This window comes from Anopheles maculipalpis, chromosome 2RL (genome assembly GCF_943734695.1).
Source record: "Anopheles maculipalpis chromosome 2RL, idAnoMacuDA_375_x, whole genome shotgun sequence".
NCBI lineage: Eukaryota > Metazoa > Arthropoda > Insecta > Diptera > Culicidae > Anopheles > Anopheles maculipalpis.
The window spans coordinates 98,461,292-98,478,275 of NC_064871.1; the positions used below are offsets into that span (position 1 = coordinate 98,461,292).

A 16,984-nucleotide genomic window follows, 5' to 3' on the forward strand; every position below is an offset into this window, starting at 1 on the left:
CTCGCTGATGTGACTTTTGCTAATTGTAGTGGTTCCAGATTAATGCTGTCCATTTTCCAGACACACTGACTTTACGGGAGTTCGAGACCACACACACAACCCGTCCAAAGCGTACCCTTCTGCTTTACAACCCACTTACTCAGCGATGGTACAACATGGTCGGATTTGTAAACGAACTTCTTTTGTTTGTAATGCTATTCGGATGTTTGCTTTTTCGCAAGGTTGTTGCTACATTCGCACAACATAGTTGGTCACATTTACACTTCCAGGACACATTTCCAAGGAACACTTAAAAAAAGCGTGCCTAAACACTTACTTTCGAGTTTCACTACACAGGTCACAGACGATTTCACTTTTTCATACACACGATCATCGCCTCTTCCCCGTTCTGTAGTTTAGTAATGATTTGATGATAGATTTGGAATTTCACGAACCGTACATGTGCATGATGGCGAACTCTATTTTTCCTCTAATAAACGCAAAGAAAGTCTACACTGGCAGGATTGTTTTATCGACGACTTCCTTCAAATGAATGCGAGATATATTGTTGGTTGGATTTAGTAAGGAGACTTTCTGACAACTCGTAGCACGTGTGAGTGAGAGAGAGAAAGCACGCGAAAGAGAAGGAGAGATTTGTTTATTGAAAAGAGACGATGCAGTGCTTAGCCAGCGGTCTATGCTAGAACTTCGCGGGCCGGAAACGTCAAATCGTACTGTGTGTACAAATGTCATAATTTTCTTCTGCCGCGCTAGTTGCGTACGCAATTTTATTTGTGCGTTGCTCATGCTGTTTCGCGTTCTTATCGTTTGCAATCTACTGTAGGTAAATTAATGATGCTTATGGACACAAATCAGAAGACATGTATTTCTTAGTTATTACTTTATTTTCCACTTGTTACCGGTTTAATGCTTTTTACAAAGTTTCGGCTATATAATCTCAATAACACAAATCAGAAATAAGCACTCCGGCAACTCTTTTATTAGTATTTTGTATGTATTGAAATATAGAAGGTATGGAAGCTGGGAGTAATACCACGAAGAGACGTTGAATGCTTTTCCAAAGGAATGTGAACCAATCAAATGTAAACGATGGTCGCATTTGAAAAACATTTAAACAAGGAAAAGATCCGCTTCGTTTCAGTTTTGTGAAGGTTTCATTTTAATGCCTCGATTCTGTTACATGTTTTGAGTGTGTGTATGTGTGAGTGTAATTGTAAATGTGGATTCCGCGTATATCTGGTGTGCAGGAAGAATTCATCGGTTTTTCTTTAACCATCTTGGAAAATTGATGGAGATTTTGCTCCTAATGTTAATATAACATTCTTCTCGCCGTGCTCTTAAAAAAGGATACTATGAAATGCAATACAATTGTATACGTTTTCTAATATTTGTTTCCCTAACGGCATCGAACTTAGTTTTCAATTGGAATTCATGAATGTCGCTGCATGATGATGCTCTATTTGTACGACTTCTTTAGCAACACTTTTCTATTTTCGTCTTCTTTTATTTGGTGCCTGCCTATTCTTGCACCAATCAAGGACGATGGATAATTGCAACGAAGAAAAGTCAGATCAACGGTTATTAAATGCTCAAATGACATACTATTGTAAAGAAAGTGTATATCTTGTATCATGAACGTATTAGATGTTGGAGTTTGTGTAATTTATCTATATCGCTTCGTCTAACATCCTACAGGTTCCATGATAACATATAGTATATTACAGTCTCTTTGCGAAGTATATAACCACTACGCACACAACACATGCCTGCTCTTCAATTAATTCTGCATATGAGGCTGCACCGTAGGTTTGCAACATGACGAATTACGTTTTAAAACCTGCTACACGGAAACGGAAGTTTGCCAATTTGATGATGATTGGTTTTTGGACGACGAATATTTGTGTAGCTTATTGTTCTATTATTTCATTTCATTTCATTTCATTTACTTTACTTTTCTTTCCTTTCTGCTTGTTGTTTAACGTACGAGGGCAGGCACACACTGATGGCAATCGCGTGTTTTGTTAAGGCCCCACTCTCACTACGCTTATAGCTCGTCCTTCGTCGGTTTGTCCTCCTTTTCCTCTTCCTCGGGCTGCTGAAATTAGCATTGAAAAATGTTCATTTAAATTCCAAGTATTAGCAGAGCAGTTAAAAAATCTAGTACACACAACTAACCTCGTCCTTTTCTCCTTCTAGGAACTTCACGAAACCTTCCAGTGTTCGCTCTCCCTTGAACTCAACTTTCTCATTGTCACCCTTTCGGTACAGATAGATGGTAGGGAATGACGAAATCTTGGTGTGTTCCAGCTCGTTTGCGGTGGCATCAATCTTAGCGATGACCACACTGTCACTGTCCTTATATTTTTCTCCAAGCTTGTCGTAGATTGGCACCAGCTGTTTGCAGTGACCGCACCATGGTGCATAGAATTCAACCAACACATCCTTTGTCTTGTCGAACGCAACTTCATCGAACTTGGTGGCTACGAGCACTTTAACCGGCTCCTTGTCCCAATCCTCTGGAAGATCCTGGGACAGCAAATGCTGCTTCACCTTACCATCGAGGAACGACTGCACAAACTCCAAAATCTTATCGGCTGACAAGTCGTTCGTTTCGGGCTTGTATTTGGCCATGTCTTCTTCCAACCGGATGATACGTAACGACGGAACTTCGTCCTTCTTCATACCGAAGAATTCCAAGATGCGAGTGTGATCCTCTTGGTCGGCATCGATCGTAACGAACAGGATCTGTTCACGGAACTTCTTGGCTACTTCTTTGGCTGGTTCGACAAACTCCTTCAAGTGACCCGCTTCCTTCGAGATGAAGAACAGAAGATGGCTCTTGATTTCTCCGCCAAAGATCTTTTGGGCCGTTTCATGGCTAAAGTCGACAATCAATGGGAGTGCCTGAGCGGTGACGAACTTTTTCAGAGCTTCCTCGGTTGCTTCGCCCTCGAACACAGCCTTTCCTTCATCGAAATGTTTGAACAGAATCACCGAGCCACACTTAGCTTCATACTTTTTGTACACATCCTCACTGCTTGTCACACCGAAAGGATAGTCATCTACGGCGACTGCCGTTGACAAGAATGCCTTCGCTTCCTTCGACTCACGATCCTTAAAGAATCCAACAACAGCAACATTGTGTTCCTTCAGGAATTCTTCTGCAGCCTCAACTGTTTCGAGTTCTTTCGCCGCAGGACCCGTTTTCTTCTCCAACCACGACACGATTGTGTCCTGTTCGCGCCCACCAGTGTAATCGACATGCGATCCACTACGGAAGAATTTGAGTGTAGGGTATCCTCGGATTCCGTACTTCTCGGCAAGCTCGGGCTCCACGGTGGCGTCCACCTTGGCAAGCTTAATCGTGGATTCCTTGTCCGCTAGCACTTTAGCAGCTTTAGCGTATTCTGGTGCCAGCGCCTTGCAGTGTCCGCACCACGGAGCGTCTGCAGAAGGAGTTTTACATGATAATTAAACTTTTAATTGCATTAATGATTAAAAGAATGAAGACATTCGATTCTACAGCTCGATCAATATATTACAAACAACGAATTAAATTTATTCGGAATCAAGTGATTTTTCTTGAACGATTTATTGAAAGATAGCAATGTTTTGCCCACTAAAACTGAAGAATATTCTTTTCCAGGTTGTACTTGTAATAAAAGTCTAAATGTAATTAATGAAAGATCATTTGGGTCGTTTGCGTTGCCTCCAAGATCAAAAGTCGTTTCGAAAAGTTATCGAATCAAAAGTATCGAGGGCATAAGCTGCTATAAGTTTGTTATTCAGGATGCAAAACAAGCAAAAGACTACCATCAATATCATCAAACAAAGATGAAATGCCCGATTTTCAGGTTCAAGTACGGGTTTGTGAGCTCGATTAGTGGCAAATGAGAAGTGCAAGATATTATTAATTAGTTTTACTTTTTAGTATAATACGTTACGTTCTATCGTACAAACGGCAATGGACCGAGGTCATTGACCATACGCATAAACGACTGTGAGTGGCATCCCGTGAGCAAAGCAACCAACTATGAAAGCCCGTGTGCTTCGTCTTGAGACACATACACAAGCAACGGAGAACTCGTACGCGATGCGAATGCCGCACATACAGGCCGTTAAGACTATGTGTTGGTATTTCGAACCCGTCACTTCTCGACACGTCACGGTTACTGGACAGCTTGTTCATAAAAAAGAAGAAGAAAAACCGGCCAAATGGCGTTGCTTAGAGCGCTTTCCTTCCGGTTCGAAGTGTATCTTCTTCTTCTTTTTGGCTTAACGACCTCTAAGGTCATGCCGGCCATCTAATGGCTTACTAGAGACTTGCTGATACCACGTACTCAATTGGATAGTCAGTCCTCACTACGGGGGGACGGTCCGGATGGGATTTGAACCCCGGTCCTGCCGTTAGAAGACTGGCGCCGCTGTCGCATCACCACCGGGCAGCCCCCAAATTGAAGTATATAAATCAGATGATGTCACAAAATGATTTTCTCAATTGTTTGAAAGATGAAAAAAGTATTAGCATATTAGTAAGTGTAATATTGTTTTACTAGTAAGTGTATATTGTTTAGTATGTCCGGTACGTCCAATGCACAACTGTTCGACAGAAACCATCAAACCCAAACCCCCTCTTAGGTGGCCCAAGTTTATCAACAAGTTTGGATGCTTATAACTGATAAAAAAAACATCGAGTACGACACAATGCAATTGGTTTTTAAAGCTAAAAAACGATAACGCGCAAACAAGTTAGAATACATTTATAAAAGGTTTTGAAATTTGTACAGAAACGTGAATAAGTCGCACTAATTTGGACCAGAAAGACTGAAGAAAAGTAGGTTGTGATGTGCATGTTTAGGTTTGCGGATACGTCAATGTTGCCCGAAGAAATAAGCTTGAGCCTCTCCTTCTCAACAGGGAAACGTCTAGGGCACCTTGAGGAGAAAAATATGCCGGCGACACACAACCGAAAACAGACACTCTCTCCAAGGGAAACATGTGTGTAAACATGTTGAAAATCTGAACCAACGTTTTATTTTTCTTCTTCTGTTCGCTCTACCAATTCTCTACTGCTTGTTGCGTATTTGAACAGGTATGGTCCACAAAACATTGGTGGTAGGCTCTGCCCCGCCGTAGTACGTTGACAAGCGGTTGATAACAAACATAGAAAGCATCCTTTCCTATCGACGTGGCCCCCTACAATCGCATTCTTTAATCTTGGAACACGTAAGCGAATTTGCCAAGCACTGCTTTAACGAAAGGTACACGTAATATGGTCAATGATGCAATTCTTTGCCAGTGCGTGTGTAAACGTGTATAAGAAAAAAGCATCAGTGGCCTCCTGTTACAAGCTTCGGATGAAGCATGGATGAAGTTATTTTTAAAAGTGTTTTTCCTCATACAAACAGATGGCGTAAATATGGAAAACTGACCTTGAATCAAAATTGACCTTTAATAATGAACGCTTTGCTATACTCTACCGGTGCTAACCGGTTGGTAGTAGTAAATCGGTTGGAACGAAATGTCGAAATAGACAACAAATGGAAGCTAAAATTACACACACATCATACGTTGCCGGCCGGTTGTTTTGGGAGAACCGGTCGGAAACACCTTTGCTCACTAAACCAGACGTAGCACGCTGCTTGCTGTGCGTTTCGCGATTTATCATAGGGTGGATCTAGTAACGCATAAAAATGTTCCACGTATACAAAGATTTCTACAGCCAACTGTAATAACCCTGACCGCTGGACGTTTAGGTTTTGCCAACAAGCGAGCACGCGCGCCAAACGTTCCCACACAAACCTCTGGTGCCACCCGATACGGTTCACCTATAAAAGCGGATCTGTAAGAGAGTGCAGCCGAATGATTCAAGAATCACTGCCAAGTCAGTCTAAGACATAGAGAACTCGCAACGTAACGGAACAGCGCCCATGGAGCTGCTTTTCTGTTTCTGTACACGTACGCATCAGCCTGTTCTGTCCATAAACAATCTTGGGGATGAAATTATTACCCTGCCCCAAAATCTCAGTCGCACCATACTATTTGACATTGTATTGTCGTTCAGATAGAATCGGAGACATTTTCTTGCACGTCGAATCATTTCCAAAAGCAAAAATGATGGTAAAATAGATCGCTGCCGCGTTGCTTGGATCACATATGGTGACCGTGAAAAGCTAAAGAGAAAAAATGGTCAGGTACTTACAGAACTCCACGAGCACGAATTCGTTGTCTGCGATGACCGAGTCAAAATTGTCCTTAGTTAGAACCAACACACCATCTTCGGTTTTGACCTCTTTCTCTGCAAGCGCCACAGCGGTGAACGCTAGCACCAGCGCGAATACCGATAGTAGTCTCATCGTTGCTCGGTACTGCTTAAGGATGCAGGAAAATGCGACTGCCGTTTGGTCGGAAAACTGGACACGGGAAAACTGTACACGCGTTGGAGATAATGAAAGGATAAGAGCGAAAGTACTGTTAGCCTCGCATATGGCCGAACTGCGGAGCACCACTGCCTCGAGCACCGACTTGACCGAACTGATAGACGGAAAGTTGATCAATGGAAGCTCGTAAGAGAAAGGAAGCACTTTATGCTAACGCCTCAATGCGCTTGATACACAGATCTGTGGTCTGAGCGGAATGTAAGTGTGCGTAAGGGGTAGAGCGGTACCTGCTAGGGGCACAAGCTAACATTGCTGTTATACAGCTACATCGATGGGAGGCTTGGAAAGCGTTGCTGAAGTACAAGGATTATAAAATCTATACAATTTCTACTTACAACACGTCGGAAACGCTTACATTCGCCGAAAAAGGGAACAAGGTAATGTTTTTTTGCCACTGACGTGGCGGCGAGCCGTTGAATGAACTCACGCATACACCTACACACACTTTGCACTGAACTCGAATTTTCCCATGACAGAGCGGCTCGCAACCAAGGTGTATATACAATGTACGCCTGACAGTTGTCAGTTTTATTTGTTTACAAAACACGTGCTTTGCTGCTCTTTGCCATCGGTAGAAAATTGACAAAAAAGGAACTAAATTGTTGGAAATCTTTAGAGAATGGAACCGGAAAAAATGTCTGCTGAATCTGAGGAATCTCCTACAAAGCAGGTAGTTCTTAAGCAAGATATAACAAGTGAATTAAAAGGTGATGAATATGCGTACCTCGACGCTACTGGCTTCACATCAGAATTGTTCAAAATCGAACTTAGAGGGCTTCCCAAGTACTATGGCATAGGCGTATGTATATTAAGATTATTTAGATCAATGTTTTCAGCATTTCGTTCTCACAATACTTTACATTAACATATTTTGCAGGAGCTGAAAAAGTTACTGAACGTGAAGATGAAACTGTCCACAAACAAAATTAAAATTATGAAGCCTGGCAGTCCCTTCATATTCATTTGTTTTCGCAACCAAGAGGACCGTGAAGCCGCTATCAAAGCGCTTGATGGTTACAAATGGAAAGGTAAAGAATTGTCAGCATTCGAAGCTAAGCCTGCTGCAGATCCTTTGGTACGACGACGCAAAGAAGCAGCCACAACAGAGGGCGAGCCAATAAACGTAAAGCGTCGTACTGTTGAAGCATCATCAACGTCGCTCGCTTACCTACCATACGAGCAGCAGCTGAAGCAAAAGCAATCGGAAATGGAAAACGTACTTCAAAAGTTTGGCAAAGAGCTGTGGTCCTTGATTCCGACGCTACGATCGTATGTGGAAAACCAGCGTCAAAAGCACGGCGGTCTGCCTTGCGCATTAGAATCGATTCGACCATCCCCCATGCAAGATGGATACCGTAACAAATGCGAGTTTTCTATCGGGAAGGATGCAGAAGGCGTAAAGCGCGTAGGCTTTCGAGTCGGAAGCTATTCTAATGGTTTTCTAGAGGTTGAATCAATTGAGCATCTCAAGCACATCCCGAACTGTATGAAACAAACCGTGGCACTCTTTGAACAGTTTGTGCAAACTTCATCATTCGATGTTTACAGTGCCGAAACATACCAGGGCTACTTTCGCCAGCTGACAGTGCGGATGTCACACGCGACCGGTCAGGTGATGGTGATCGTAGGCGTGCATCTCCAGTCACTATCCGAGGACGAACAAAAGATGATGAAAGCGGCCATCCTCGAATGCTTGATTTCGGATGCCGGGAAGAAAGCGGGCATTTGTTCTATCTACTTTGAAGTAATTCAAAAACGCCAACAAGGCCAGCACACGAATCCATTGGAGCATTTGTACGGTGATACACACATCGAAGACAAAATATTGGGTCTCACATTTCGCATCAGTCCAGGAGCATTTTTCCAAATCAACACTCCTGCAGCGGAACTACTCTATCAGTGTGCTATCGATGTTGCTGCGCCCGATAAAAACACAACCATCTTGGATATTTGTTGCGGAACAGGTACAATCGGCTTATGTTTCGCGCGCCACTGCAAGCAAGTGTTTGGTGTCGACATTGTTGAACAAGCTATCAAAGATGCGGAATACAATGCTGAAAGGAACGGAGTGGAAAATTGTAAATTTTTCGCAGGAAACTCTGATGATTTAATCGTGTCACTGCTAAGGCAAGCCAACGTTATCCCAGAACAACAGGAAACATTGATAGCAATTGTCGACCCACCGAGAGCTGGATTACGTACGTATCAGATTGAACATTGCGTTATATTGAACATTTTTATAAGCTTTGTTGTTTTGTCTTTCAGATATTCGCTCGATCACACAACTGAGAAATGCACGAGGTTTAAATAAATTGGTATACGTGTCATGCTCACCGCAAAGCGCTATCAAAAATTGGATTGATTTAATGCGTCCTTGCTCAAAGCAACTGCGTGGCAATGCATTCGTCGCTAAGAAAGCTATCGCAGTGGACTTATTTCCGCATACCCCACACACGGAATTGGTCATATTATTTGAACGCGAAGCAGAAAGCAAACCAGAGCTCGTCGCTGAACATGCAGCAGGAGATGAAGGAAATTAAGCAAGATGCACCTCTGACGTGAAACATTTAATTCGGAAAATATAAATAAACTTTCAAACGATTTCCATTGGGTAGAAATATCGATTCGATATATGTGAAAAATATTTTGTGTTTGCAATCTAATGACGTACGTTAATGACGCTATGCATGCGTTTGATACGATGTGTTCGTGTGCATCTTTGATCTAGATCGTGCATCCATTGTATTAAACACCGCAATGACTTCCCGCAATTCCCACGAACCGAATCAAATGTGCAGCGAAGTAACGGAAATCCCGCTATCTAGAAAATGTGTAAAGCTACTGAAGCATCCACCGATACTGGATGCTTCGGTGTGTAATATTAGTGAACGGCTACATCTAGAGGCATGATGATGCACTTTTTGCTGATACTCGTTAGTTTGTTGTTTGTGCTGCATTTTTCTGATTGCGATCCGCGCAGTAGAATTGGACGTTATCAACCACCGAAGCCACGATTTGAAATATTTGATCCACAAGGACTAATCGTGTGGATTAATGCTGATCCAGGAATTAGTTCGTTTACTTTTCACGGTAAACTTAATCAACAGTTCGTTAAGTACTACGATGTGGGGCGATGGGCACAAACGATAACCAAAATAAAGAATGGACGCTATCTGTTTATCGACCGTGAAGCAAAACTCGTTCCTGGTGATACGATATACTATCGTACAGTGATCGTCCGCAACGGACAAACGTACCGTACCAATGCTGGATCATTTACCGTACAAGAGTTACGCCCTGCGGCTACCCCTTCACCTATAATACCTGCTTCCGTTATTGCGCCACGTTCCGTTAAATCCGGGATGTTCCCTTACGAGCCATCATCCTCGAATGAACGACGCACTAAAGATGTGAGATCAACCGCAACACAAACTGATGATTTCGAGGATCGCATGGCAAAAGGTTGCACTTACGGACGTAGTACAGTAAATGGAAGAAACGCTTGTCCTGGAGAAATATTGTTCGAGGATGATTTTAACGGACTGGCGATAAATATTCAAAAATGGCGTATAGAGAACCGTTTTGCATCCGATCCAGACAACGAATTTGTGGTATACGCAGATTTTAAGGACAATATAAAGCTGCAGAATGGTCACCTAGCTATTCGGCCCACTCTATTCGAAGAGAAATTCGGTCTAGGTACGACATCAAAGCAATTTCGATTCGCTGAAGAATGTACGGGTTACCGGAGTTCACGGGACTGTATCCGCGACACGAAAATTGACTTTGATATGATACCACCGGTGCTTACCGCGCAGATTACTACCATCAACAGTTTCAGATTTACCTATGGTAGAGTGTTGATCCGAGCAAAGCTACCACAGGGGGATTGGATATTCCCACGTAAGTAAAATCTAATTAGTGCGTTTTTTGTTTGTGGTGTCATCATGCTAATGATAAACGTTTTAATAATTTATTTTTAGAATTGTATATCATCCCAGCAACAGACTTTTATGGGCAAGATAGTTATGCTTCTGGGTTGATGCGTGTTGCATTTGTGCCGGGAGGACCTCGTTACAGAAACCAGCTATCAGGAGGACTGATTGTGAGCGACCGAGAGCCTTTACGCTGCTCTAAGATGTGCACGTTGACAAGGAATATACAATGGAATGCCGACTTTCACGAGTACGGTCTCAAATGGACATCGGATGGAGTCTGGATGGAAGTAGATGGGGAAGTATACTGCATGATTGATCCGGGAAATGGTTTTCACAAAGACATTCAATCTAGCAAACCAGAAGTTGCAAACCTCTGGCGACTAAGCGGTACCAACATGGCCCCTTTCGATAAAGAATTTTATCTAGGGCTAGGCGTAGGTGTCGGTGGTCATTACGATTTCCATAATTTCGATAGAAAGCCATGGAAAGATTTAGGTGTAAAAGCGATGTACACGTTTTGGAACGCAAGAGACAGCTGGTATCCTACATGGAACGCTAATAGTACCATGTTGATAGATTTCATTCGGGTTTTTGGTGTATAAGTTTAGTTTGTTAGTTTCGTTTTTTAGCAACCTCCATCGATGTAAATCCGTCAACTAAGGCACTTCTAAGGCAAATTTATAGTGAAAAGAACCTTAGTAGTGATTATTAACTCAATTTTGTCAATAGGGACATGTGCAACATGTGCAACTTGTACATTGTGCAGTCATCTCGCTGCATGGTAGCGTGCCGAAAGCAAGGCAGTTTTGTAAAAACATGTAATGCTATGCAATATTTGCTACGCAACAGTGTAAACACATACTATATATAGGCTTTCCGTTTGTATTGCAAATATTCATATGTTTCCATTGCTCCAAAAATACTTATAATATAAATTCTCTACGAACGTTATATTGTTTGTAATGCACTGTATAGCATTTCGTACAAACAAGCAAAGATGGCAGCACGGCCGCGCCTGCGCAAAACGTAAACAAAGCAATCTTCGCAGTGTGTGTGAACTGTCAAATGGTAGAGTGTTAAAATTAAGGCTGAAATTCGCAAGATTACATTTCCAATGTAAAACAATCGGCGGTACTAGTTTTCTAATAAATAGTTGTTCCAGTGCAATGTATTCTAATTACAACACAATTTAAATATTCTGGCTTGTAGAAAAGTGATTTGCGAACAAGGAGATAATCGTAAGTACGAAGTATGTTTGCATGAGATGATGCGAGCCTGACTCGTATGGTAATGTTGTGCATGCGATTTGTGAAGTGATTCGTACATGCAAAAGAAAGAAACTTTCGTTTTATCGCTCGATCCCGGTGACGATTGCTGTTCCACGGTAGGTAGTATGCACGAATGTTGTTTGTTTAACTTTACTTTTTGCAGGGCGGAAGTAGTGTCGCTGTTGCCAAAAAAAAAGAAAAAAAGATCGAAAGCAAAGGGCAGAAATAATCCAAATAATTTGGACCAGCAATTATTAAAAGTGAATCAATGTCTAGTGAGTTGCAAGTATAGGTGGTGCCTGACTTTTATACTGTGTTTTCTCAGCCCGTTGCCACATGGTTGTATACTGTTTGTAATAAAATGAGTGCAGCTCAAATGAGAATAATCTTAAAATAGATCGTTGCGTAAGCAAACATAGGAAACGAAAATTCAGATATGTACCATGACCAAAAACGCTGGTAGAATATAGTTCGTTGTAGCAAACTTTAGCGTGAAACAAATAGAACAGAGTACAAAGAACGGTGCATTCCCACTCTTCTAAATACAGCAGCACACCGCCGAGAACCTTGAAAAGCTTATCAATATTTTTTTATTTTTCGTCCACTATCTCCGTGCTGTACCTATCGCGCATGTTTCTTGCCACCGCTCGGTTGGATTCTTATCAGTATAAAGAAGTACTGGGAATTAAAGTCTAAGAAAAAGACTTCAATGCGCGGTTGCCTATTTTGGTTTGTGTTTGACAAATGGGTTTCTTGAACCAGCCACAGTTCCAGAGGTCTTTCTAGTCTAGGCACTTGGAATCGCATCTTGATGTTAACCAATAGAGAGCGGATGGTACAAGCGCAAACTCTCACCGCAGATGATCTCGGAACATCTGGAGAACGGTTCTTACCCTTTCCGGGGATTTGTAAAATTTTCGGGCGTCGTTGAACAGTCGGACAGTCGTTGAAATAAATGAGAAATTCTAAGAACTGAACTCAATAAAGGATTATTAGGACGAATAATCCTTAACGTTTGTGCTGAGTAAATGTTCTTAATCATGTAACAGCGTTTATAATACTTTTTTCACAAAACCTTTGAATTTGTATAACGATATATTCTATATATCGGGGAGCTGCTTGGTACATATGAAACTATTTGAGCTAGAGGGACAGCATTCGATCCAACGACTTTATACTGCATCAAACAGTATGCAGTATGCAGTAAGTGTCTACTTTGGTTCGACGTTTTGACCAATTTGATAAATAGAGTCCTTACAGTAGGAAACATGCATGCACGTTATGTAGGAAGCAAAAGGTAGCAAAAAACTGGTTTATGCTAATAACTTTACGTGCCTGTACCCTACACTAAAAATACATGTAGTTTTCTTTAAAAAGTATTGCCCTCCTTGCCATAAATACAACATTGAAGAGTAGAGAAAATGGAGAATTGTACCCAGCAAATAGTATGTATAAGATATGATCACATTCGCCGCTCAATCCAATGGACAAAAACAGCGAAGGGCTGCACAATTGGCGTTTAAAGTTCTCATTGTGCTGGCACTCTCTCTCGCAATTGTCACACTGTTGAAACAAATTGCAGTCATAGAATTTGCGGTGAAGCAGAGGTAACTGGAAAGGAACCGTTTTATTAATTTATCTTTCGCTGCCACTTAATTAAACATAAAATCATCCACCCAATATCGCTACGCGCTCTCTCTCTTTCTCTCTCTCTCTCTCTCTCTCTCTCTCTCTCTCTGTCTTTCGATCGCTTGCCAACACACACACACATACACACACACACACACACAAACACAAACGAACCAACAAAAGCCCCGCGATCAAGACGCGTCTTTTTACGCGATGCATTCCCCCAGTGCACGTGTTGGTGCGATCGCGTTTGCTTATCAAAATATCCAACAAGCATGAGCAAACACGTTGCTTTCTTGGTACTGTGGTGGCAGGGTTTTTTCGGGAGTTTAACTTCATGTGATGGCCTAATATACAACACAAGCAGTCTGTTTGTGGAATCTCCTGCTTTGGAGACGTTCCTCTGCTAGTTCTGCTAGTGCACCGTCACTTACAAGGTGCACGGTACACGTGTTATCTACTCGCAACGCGATAGCGGTTAGGTTAAGAAATGAGGGACTTATCGTTAGCCAAGAGCATAACCTACTAATACAAATCGAGCTCTTGTGAATACAACACATCGAACATTATCCAAAAGTGCCCGGTTCTTGTACGTGTAATTCGCTACAAAATGTTATATTCATATGACTTCATAAGTCTAGCGATGTGTTGAGTGACGGCGAGCCAACTCGAATGTGCGTTTGAAAAATAAAGCAACGTATACATATGCAGCCAATAATTCTGTGAAAAGACTCTCCAGAAAACAACATGTTTTCACTGTTCTTTGCACCCGCGTATGTGGCAGGCCACCTTGGGGAAGATGCACAAACATTTCCGACACCGCAATCATAGGCCGAAGCATAGTTAAACCTTTTCGCTGCCCCACGAATTGCGAGATGTTAGAAGGCAACATGCACTCTTGCCCCATGTTCTCTACGCATTCTTTCCTCGTGGTCGAAATTCTCTCTCGGAGTTGAACCGCCAAGAGTATTTTTGGGGCGTGATAGGACTGTTCTGATTCCGTCAAACTCACTCATTTGTGTGCGATCAAATCGATCGGTCGTGCCGCTTGCATGGCGCACGCAACAGTACAGTTAGATCGTGCGGTTTCAACATTTCTTCAGAGAATAATGTCCTAATACAAATTGGTGTTCAAACAGTACTCACAATAATTGGATATTCCTCGGAAGCGACGCGCTTAGGTAAGTATTATTTCTTGTGTGTGTGTGTGTGTGTGTGTGTGTGTATGTGTGTGTAGTGTACAGGCATGTGTTTTACTTCTTTGTCTCAAAGCATTCAACAATATTTTTGTACAACACTACAGAGTACCATACCATATCGATAAATATTACGTCGAATGATGCACCATTCCGGTCGCACCATCAGGATTCGCTGCTCTGCTTACTATAAATCATGGATGCGGGGAAATACAAATGAAATGGTTAGGCAAGGCTCGATGGAGAAATGTCTAAACAAACTCTAGCGCGTCATAGAAGGGTAGGAGTTTTGAAGGCAAGCAAATAAACACAATTTTGATAAGATTCTATTTGCGCAAAACCAACACAAACGCTGTATGCTACGGTGCGTTTATCTTTGTATGTTGTGCCAAACAATGCGATATGGCAGCAATGAAAGACTTCAACGAAGAAACGAAATCTAGTGTTTGTGAAAAAAAAAAATTCTAAACCATTCGATTGTTTCGATTGCAGATGTTGCAAAAAACCGCTCAAATTTTTAAAAGAACCGATTTAAAAAAATTAAGGCTAGCCGCATTTAAAATAAAGTACAAGATACGAGTCAAAAACTATTAATTTGATATGCTGAGGGAATACACATGCTACGCTTAACGACATATTCTGAGCGCTAAGACGAAAGCCGTTTTATGCGAAAACGATCCATATTTTTTTGACGATCGCCGTATGCATGAAAATCAATCACGGGTTGGACGTTTAAAAAGGCGAAAATAATTTCACATTCAGCTGAAAGGAAATAATTATATTTAAATATTATGTTTAAGTAGCGTTGATTCGTGGCATCTTTGAATCAATAATATAGACCCTCATGCGCAAGAGTAGAAAGGCCGGAGTGGGCAACGATCGGAAGACCGACGGAATGGTTTTGTTTTTAATCATTCAAGCATTGCATATGGATATGTTGTTGTGGTTTCCTCTCGGCTGAGAGTAGTAGATCGGGGATTGGTAGCATCGAACCTCGCGCTCAGCGTTTGTATGCTGTTCAGAGCGCTGGTTGTGCGCCGCACGCATGTGACCATATTGCACTTCAGAGCTAAGAATATCTTCACCAGACAGCAGGAACGGAGCAGCGGTTATATCTTGTTGCTGAGATGATGAGTTTCCTGGCCTGTATCGTTCTCAACCCGTCTTTAGTTGATTTAAGGCAACGCAGGAAACTGGCCTCCCTGAAGCTTCGGTTTTCAATTCCATCATGAACTAGATATCAACATAAACCCAGAACATGACTGGGGTTCTCTGCGACGGGTTCCTTTTTGCTGACATCAGTCAGAGGGTAACGCTTAATCATACAACATCTTACAAACACAAACGGAACGCGACATAGGAAGCCGAATGTGTAGGGAAACAGTAACAGGCAGTTCTCTTCTGGGTGACGCTCGTTGATGCTCGCTTGCGATCGTTTCAGATTGCGCCACACATGTATGTATTTTTGAGTGACTTTTTCCGCCTCTCCCACGATGAGCTTCATTTGGTTTTTTCGGCCCGGGGAGTTTAAAAAAAGAATGTTTCAATGTAAAGATTTCAACGCCGTCTGACAGAGAAACCTCGGTGGGATATGTAACGGTGATAAAGACGGAGGACGAGGATTTGGTTTTCGAACAAACTTTTCTTGTTGAACTCACCAGTATCTGAGTAGAATATATGAAACAAAAACAACACAACACGTGCGGTACAGATGCTCATGCACATAAAACAGAACAGAAAAAAACGAACAATGCGACACAAGTTTTGTTTGAAGAAAAGAAAAGGACGAAATAATTGTGTTAAGTGTAGCTGTCTGTGTACGTTGCACTTTGAATATTGCTTACAACATTACATTTCAATATTTCAGGGACATTACAGTCGAATGATAGCCTCTAAATGGTAGTTGAGTATGTAAAACTACGTTTCCAAAATATAGATTTTGGTACGTTTCATTGGTCCGACATAATGGTAGGAGCAACATCACACTATGGGTTTCCAGTCTGGAGGCGTGTTGAAGTTTTTCAAGCGCCGACTTGACTCGCCCGAGTTTTATGGGTAAGGGATCATCGAACCCGCATTTGTGTGTGACATTCATGCTAGCATTACACCAGGATGATATTCTACTTCGAGGGGCCATCACGGTCGAAATCTGTGCAGTTTACTTAGGGCATTCAAAGAACGCGAACCCGGCAAGTCGCCATGGTATGTTGCTTATGGTGCTTCGGTGTGTGACTTTTGGGTAGCACAGAGCTACGAAACAGAGTTAACGATATAGATAGGACGTGATAAGTTGTGATTATAGGGGTGGGCTGTGCTAGAGTGCTAGCGGCTACGTAATAGAAATTGTTTATTCAGCTTATCTGAAGCAACATATATAGCGCACGGTTATATTCGATCGGCTTGGTAAATAATGGTGAGCCTGCTTAAAATAATATGAACCCAAGTGTCCTGTTGCTGCTATCTGGTATGGTGTGCATTCGATGTTTCTAGCATCCGCAAAAGGTAAATCAGTT

General features: G+C 42.0%; 4 protein-coding genes across 4 annotated transcripts in view; 2 read left to right on the forward strand and 2 right to left on the reverse strand.

The window, feature by feature from the left end:
- LOC126567992 (protein pangolin, isoforms A/H/I/S-like) overlaps nucleotides 1-16,984 on the reverse strand; it is a 51,411-nt gene that overhangs the window by 3,904 nt on the left and 30,523 nt on the right. The gene's annotated exons all lie outside the window — the stretch shown is intronic.
- On the reverse strand, nucleotides 1,959-6,580 carry LOC126568171 (protein disulfide-isomerase). The gene is made up of 3 exons (XM_050224606.1): nucleotides 6,203-6,580; nucleotides 2,176-3,446; nucleotides 1,959-2,095 (listed from the first exon to the last, which is right to left on the reverse strand). The coding sequence occupies exons 1-3, from the start codon at nucleotides 6,354-6,356 to the stop codon at nucleotides 2,045-2,047; spliced, it is 1,476 nt and encodes a 491-aa protein (XP_050080563.1). The 5' UTR covers nucleotides 6,357-6,580; the 3' UTR covers nucleotides 1,959-2,044.
- On the forward strand, nucleotides 7,057-8,980 carry LOC126559936 (tRNA (uracil-5-)-methyltransferase homolog A). The gene is made up of 3 exons (XM_050216099.1): nucleotides 7,057-7,239; nucleotides 7,318-8,638; nucleotides 8,706-8,980. The coding sequence occupies exons 1-3, from the start codon at nucleotides 7,060-7,062 to the stop codon at nucleotides 8,978-8,980; spliced, it is 1,776 nt and encodes a 591-aa protein (XP_050072056.1). The 5' UTR covers nucleotides 7,057-7,059.
- LOC126568133 (beta-1,3-glucan-binding protein 1-like) lies at nucleotides 9,302-10,980 on the forward strand. Its single transcript, XM_050224557.1, has 2 exons — nucleotides 9,302-10,343; nucleotides 10,424-10,980. Exons 1-2 carry the CDS (start codon nucleotides 9,347-9,349, stop codon nucleotides 10,978-10,980), a joined length of 1,554 nt encoding a protein of 517 aa, XP_050080514.1. The 5' UTR covers nucleotides 9,302-9,346.

Coding starts and splice junctions, on each gene's coding strand:
- LOC126568171 (XM_050224606.1), bottom strand. CDS start 6,356: ATGAGACTACTATCGGTATTCGCGCTGGTGCTAGCGTTCACCGCTGTG. Junction 3,447..6,202: donor ATTCGTGCTCGTGGAGTTCT/GTAAGTACCTGA, acceptor CTCCTTCTGCAG/ACGCTCCGTGGTGCGGACAC. Junction 2,096..2,175: donor TAGAAGGAGAAAAGGACGAG/GTTAGTTGTGTG, acceptor TGCTAATTTCAG/CAGCCCGAGGAAGAGGAAAA.
- LOC126559936 (XM_050216099.1), top strand. CDS start 7,060: ATGGAACCGGAAAAAATGTCTGCTGAATCTGAGGAATCTCCTACAAAG. Junction 7,240..7,317: donor CCAAGTACTATGGCATAGGC/GTATGTATATTA, acceptor CATATTTTGCAG/GAGCTGAAAAAGTTACTGAA. Junction 8,639..8,705: donor CCCACCGAGAGCTGGATTAC/GTACGTATCAGA, acceptor TTTGTCTTTCAG/ATATTCGCTCGATCACACAA.
- LOC126568133 (XM_050224557.1), top strand. CDS start 9,347: ATGATGATGCACTTTTTGCTGATACTCGTTAGTTTGTTGTTTGTGCTG. Junction 10,344..10,423: donor GGGGGATTGGATATTCCCAC/GTAAGTAAAATC, acceptor ATTTATTTTTAG/AATTGTATATCATCCCAGCA.